This window comes from Mauremys mutica, chromosome 9 (genome assembly GCF_020497125.1).
Source record: "Mauremys mutica isolate MM-2020 ecotype Southern chromosome 9, ASM2049712v1, whole genome shotgun sequence".
NCBI lineage: Eukaryota > Metazoa > Chordata > Testudines > Geoemydidae > Mauremys > Mauremys mutica.
This window is the reverse complement of record NC_059080.1, coordinates 10,380,386-10,386,720: the sequence shown is the minus strand read 5'-3', so window position 1 is coordinate 10,386,720 and position 6,335 is coordinate 10,380,386. Positions and strand designations below refer to the sequence as shown.

Here is a 6,335-nt window from a genome sequence, read left to right as displayed (position 1 = left end):
GGCCGAGAGGCCGCGGTCCCATTTCGCCTATCTTCCCCGACGAAAGGGCCTCCCCTCCCACCACCTACTGACCGCGGCGGAGTGCGCATGCTCAAGAGCGAGGCGCATGCGCGTTGAGGTAAAAGCACGTAAAGCCTTGTCTCGGTAGGCGTGGTTGAGCCTGTGGGTCTTTCTGCTTGTTCGTCTGCGGCTGAACAGCGCAGCCGGACCCCGCCTGTACCCGGCTTCCCGCCGTGTCTTTGGCTGCAGCCCGGCCCCGCCCCGCCCCACAGGCGTGGGGGGATGCTGCCGCCTGTGGCTGGTCTCTGGCTAGACCCAGCCCCAGCCCCTGGCGGGAACAGCACTGACCCTGGCTTGGCCCCGGGCCCCAGGAAGGCTCCCGTGGTGGCTGAGCCCTGGAGGTTGCTGGCAGGCTCCAGGGGCTGGGTTGGGATGACACAGGAGAGGTGGGCGCCCTTTGGCCTGTCCCGCTGCTCTCGCCCCACCATGGCTGAGCCAGTGCCCTGAGGAGAGGGTGCTGTGGTGACACGAGGGTGACTCGTGAATGTGTGGCTTTGTAGTAATTAGATGCCATGGGGCCAGCCCAGATGTCTCCACGTTCCTAGTAATTCTTGCCCGAGAACAACAGGCTTTGGATGAGGGGAAGGGTGGATGGAGGAGATCCTGGCTGGACAAAGGAAAATACCGGAGGAGGCTGCAGCAGTGCTATAGGGTTACGTTTAATGAGTCCTCAGAAACTTAAGCTAGGTCAGAAGGCGACTTGTCTCTTCTTTGAGCTCTAAAGCTCAACGTGGGTTAGCTTCTGCTGTCTTAGGCCCCAGTCCTTCAATAGGATGCATGTTGGCAGATCTCTGCTCCAGTACAGAGCTTCACTGGAAAAAAATGGGGCTCTGAGCAGGCTCTCAGGATTTCTCTGCTTGCATCTCACTGAAGGACTTGGAAAACACCTTATGCGCTATCCCTCAGTTGAAGGAGTTGGGATGCTTTTGCTAATAGTGTCCAGATTTAAACAGTTAGGGGCAGGAAACTGAGCATATCTGGTGTAAATAGGCCTGAGCTTTGGAATTCACTTTGCTGATTTGTCCAAAAGAGCCCAGATTTGTTGATATTATGGGTACTTTGGGAAGCACATCTGGCATATGAAAGGCATTTTGTGAGCCAGGTTAGTTTAACTTTTTAAAACCAAAATATTCTGAACAGAATCTCCTTTATGCTCTTCTACTCCTGGCTTTCCCTTGTTCTTATTTGACTTAATACAGCCTAACATTCTAACTAATCATTGTTCCCGAATATTGATGTTCTTTAGATGATAACTTGGGTCTACTTCTAGACCTTCCACTTTTCAGAAAGCACACTAGCTGCATCTTCAGTATGCTTTCACCTTGGAACAATGGTGATATTGACCTTTGTTCCACTGAACTGACTAAACTTCCATTAAAGTAAAACACTAATAAATGTAAACTCTTTACTACACTCAGCTTTTATGAAATGTGCTAGCTTTCATGGCCCATATTCCAGTCCACACTAACTAGCATTTTGGGGCAGCTGCAAAACAATACTTCGTTTGCCCCATTGACGCAATGTAACCGTTTTCTGTCCACTCTTACATCCTTATGTACAGGTCTGGCCTAAGGATTTTGGGGACTGCCAGCAAGGTTAATTCTTTGGATACTCTGCAGTTATAACTGAATACTTTTACAAAAGAAGTTTGTGTTTTGTAAAATATTTTAATTCCCAAGCCTCCAGATGCAGAATTAAGGCCCAGTGGTTTGTTCCTTTCAAACCTAGTGGTTGGTTTACATTAATTTTATGTTGTCAGGGCTGTGCCAAGGAAAAAGCCTATGAGAAATGTGCTTATACTTAATAAAAGGAAGCTAACATTTTTCTTTGTATTTCTAATTTTTTCAAAATAGGGAGCTTGCTGCTGTCAACTTGGTGGAGCTCCTTGCTCTACAGCAGTGGTTTTCAACCTTGTTTCATTTGCAGACCCCTAAAAAGTTTCAAATGGAGGTGTGGACCCTTTTGGAAATCTTAGACCTAGTCTGCAGCTCTGAGGTTGAAAACCACTGTTCTGTGACAACAACAAAGTTTTGCGGAATCTTTAGACATAGTCTGCGGACCCCAGATTCAAAGCCACTGCTGTAAAGTGCAGAGGAAAGCAGCACTGTGGTAATAATCATTCTTGGCATATATGTAGATCGCAAAGTATTTTACAAAGGTGGGTAAATATTAACTTGATTTTTACAGTGGAGAAACTGAGGGACAGAGAAGTGGCCGAAGCGGTGTATGATGACGGTTAGCAGTCCTACTGCACCTTCTGCTGACAGCAGCACCCAGGACACAACAGTGTCGGTGAACTGAGCTGAGTGGGCTGCATGCTTGCTGTGGTATGGCGTCTGCGCGGAAAAAAGGTGCAAAATGATTGTCTGCCATTGCTTTCATGGAGGGAGGGGAGACTGATGACATATACCCGAAACCACCCATGACAATGTTTTTGCCCCATCAGGCACTGAGAGCTTAATCCAGTATTCCAATGGGTGGCGGAGACTGTGGGAACTGTGGGATAGCTACCCACAGTGCACCGCTCCGTAAGTCGATGCTAGCCACGGCAGTGAGGACGCACTCCACCAACTTAATGCGCTTAGTGTGGACATATGCAATCGACTGTATAAAATCAATTTCTTAAAATCAACTTTTATAAAATAGACTTAATTTCGTAGTGTAGACATACCCTTACTTAGGGCTTGTACACACTAGCCCTTATGTCGGTATAATTTATGTAGCTCGGGGTTGTGAAAAAGCCATCCTCCTGATGGACGTAAGTTACACTGACTTAATTACCAGTATGGACAGTGCTGTGTCGGTGGGAGACCTTCTCCCGCCAAAATAACTACCACTGTGACAGGATCCCTGAGGTGCAGCCTGGGACTATGGGACCACTGTGCCCCCTAAACTCTCTCCAGCCTGGGCTGTCTCTCACAATGCCTTGCTAGTGACCAGCAGCAAACCCCTCCAGGCGCTGTGATCACTCAGCACAACCGCATGTGGAGCTAGATTGCATGAATGCTCCCAGAGTCACTCATGAATCACACAGAGAAAGGCACTGGAGCCAAACCCCTCCCAGCACTGTGTCTCAGGAATATACTATCTTGCACTGCTCAAGATAGGTAGTGCAGATTATTAATTGGTTCACTACTTCATCAAAGGAAAGTGGCTATACAGCAGCCTTTGCAATACCTGAGCAGATTTGCTACACACTTCATACAAACTCACTGGTAAAGATAAACAGTAAAACAAATTTATTGACTACAAAACAGAGATATTAAGTGATAGGCAAAAAGTCAGAGTTAGTTACCAAAAGAAATAAAATATAAGCACTCAATCTAAACTCCCAACCCTATTATACTGGGCAACAACTAGACTAATCAGCTTTCTCACCCCACTGGATATTGCAGTCCTTAATACAGAGATTTGTCCCTTAAATCTGGGGCAGTGTCAGTGTCTTTGTTGCTTGCAGCATAGGTAGGGGCAAGAGTAAAGGCCCAGCATGTGGCCACCGTGTCTGTTTTATAACCTCAGTCCCATGTGCTTGGGGAGCACAAGTCCAGGCACGTCTGGGGGCATTGCTGAGTCTCCAGGCAATGTTGAGCAATTCCCCTGGTGTGGCCTCATGCAGGTGAGTCATTGAATTGTAGCTCCCTTGCTGGACAATGGTTGTTGATGGTTGTTTGACACCCCGCCCAGGTGTTGGTTACTTTCCTTGCTATTGTCTCTGGGGAACTAATATCTGGCTGATTCCCCAACTTACAGCACGTTTTAGTGGCAACAGTTCAACACAATTCTCATAACTTCATATGCATTAGTGATATACATATATGGATAGAGAAATGACTTTCAGCAGATCATAACCTTTCACCTGATACCTTACAAGGCATGCTTTATATGTAACATCACAGTTAGACAGATGAGGAATATGGGGGGTTACAGGGTGCTCTCCCAAGATACAGAATGTCACAACCGCCTCTCACAGAGTTGGATTTATTATGCTGACAGGAAAGCTCTCTCCCATTGGCAGAGAGCGTCTGCAGTAGCAGCACAGCTGCATTGGCGCAGCTGTGCTGCTGTAGTGATTCTAGTGTAGGCTAGCTCTTAATGTCACTCAGCAAGTCACTGGCAGAGTAAAATCAGAATATTGATGTCAGTCTGGTGCTCTTTTCACTGGACTATGCTGCCTCCAAATGCAGTGGAGGGGCAGTGTGGAGAAGAGAAGGCTGTGAAATACCAGCATCCCTTCCCAGACTACGCAATCATCAGTAGCCCCTCTCCTGCTGACTGTCCGAGCTGAGATGGGGCTTTGGTGTGGAGCGGAATAAGGGAATGGCTGCTCCACATAGCATGTTTTCCTTTTAGAACGACATCATCTGAGCTGGAACATCCTTTGGAAGCTAATGCTGTTCATGATGCACAACCTTCCTCCCAACTAGTGTTCAGGGAGCTTAGGGTTACAGGTGGCAGATGGGAAAACCATGGCAGCACAGCAACTGAGACAGCTCTGATGCCAGGCCTGGGGAGCATGGATGTAAAGGGAATTTTTCACCGTATATTTTTTCCCCTTCTAATCTCAGGTCTATGGGAGGCTTGAAGACCATATTCCCTTGCACCGGTGCCATCAGATCAGCCCCTCTCAAAGAAGCATGTAGCTGAGCTGCATAACTAGAAATACCATGTGATTTTTTGTAGTGTCATCTCCCCCCTCCCTTTAATATCTGAAGGAAATATGGGATTCATGTTAAAAAATATAGTTGACTTTGCAGTTATGAAGAACCTTAAGGTCATTGTAAAAATATTGCATTGGGGGTCTGCAGTTTTTAAAAGGGATGTAGAATCAGCTTTGATCTTTAGAAATGACTTGTATTAAAAACAAAAACATACATTTTTAAAAATTCCATAACTTGGTTGTATTACTTTGCCCCATTGATGGATTATGGAATGTTTTGCTGTGTAAAATGTAGTGGAGACAAAATCGCTGAATAATGGAAGGAGGAGACAATGTTGCAGAATAATGTCTTTTATCAGACACAGCAAAAAGACCAGAGGTCGTTTTAATAGACAAGACTTAATTGTCTGTCTGCCTGATAAGATTTTATAATTTAATTTGAAGAGCCTTCAGTACCAATCCCCAGATAATCTTGCACTAATTCAGTGAGAATTACATTTCACTTTTGGTCTTACTTTCCCACCTGTACTGTAATCCTAAATCCCACATGGCCCCTTCAATTTACCTTATTTTCCTCCCCCCACCCCCAATAAGTCTTTCCAGTCTCGTCGCGTTGTGTTCAGTCCCTGTGGGCTATAATGCAGCATTGCAAGTAGTTATATGAATTTTCTTGAAATTGAATGTGAGCGATCAGGTAAAATGAATTTTTATACCATTACCTAGTGCTCTTGGGACAATTTGAAGGTAATAAGCAGCTTGTTACAAGACAGTCATTGTGGCTTTTTAACACATTTGATCATTCATTTTTTCTGGAATAAAACTCCAAACCCCATTAAATCCCACAGTTGTAAGGACAAAAGTGTCATAAACCCCAATTCTGCAGTGAGCTGTTTGTGGACTGAGACCATATTTTGTAGGAAAAGTTTAGACTCTTACTATAAATCAAATATGCAGTTGATACTACTTTGTTGCTAATGAAGGAATGTATAGCTTAGTGAAATAAGATAATACTAAATTACTAAAAACTTCGAACTAAGGCGTAACTAGACCCTTAAAGTCCCAACCCTACAAGGTGATTCACAAGTGGGGATCCCTGTTGAAGCAGAAAGCAACTTATGGCAGGTGAGGAATTGCTACACAATCTTAAAAAATCAAAGAAACATGCATTTACATTGTATTGTCTTTTAGGGATTTATGGGGCAGGACCAGTGTTTACCCACGCAGTCTTTTTCCATGTAGTCAAAAGTTTAATTTTTAGTAAACTTACTGAAAAGAAGATGATAAACTTCCTGCAGCTGAATTTATAACGTGACTCTACTCTGAAAAGGACTCCTGTAAAAATGGCCTCATGGGGTTCCATATTTACTGAGTCTCAGTTCCAGGGCAAAGATCCACACAAATGGAATAGGAATAGGATGGAGCTTCACTCATAGACTTTAAGGCCAGAAGGGACCATCGTGATCATCTAGTCCAAGGGTCGGCAATTTTTCAGAAGTAGTGTCCCGAGTCTGCATTTATTCACTCTAATTTAAGGTTTCGCTTGCCAGTAATACATTTTAACGTTTTTAGAAGGTCTCTTTCTCTAAGTCTATAATATAAACTAAACTATTGTATGTAA

At 44.7% G+C, this 6,335-nt stretch overlaps 1 protein-coding gene across 1 annotated transcript in view; it reads left to right on the top strand.

The window, feature by feature from the left end:
* Positions 1-2,374: 2,374 nt before the first annotated feature.
* IDS (iduronate 2-sulfatase) overlaps positions 2,375-6,335 on the top strand; it is a 45,501-nt gene continuing 41,540 nt past the window's right edge. The window contains exon 1 of the mRNA XM_045029886.1: positions 2,375-2,411. Within this exon, the coding sequence (XP_044885821.1) occupies positions 2,390-2,411 (22 nt within the window). The 5' untranslated portion in view covers positions 2,375-2,389. The remainder of the gene's footprint in view (positions 2,412-6,335) is intronic.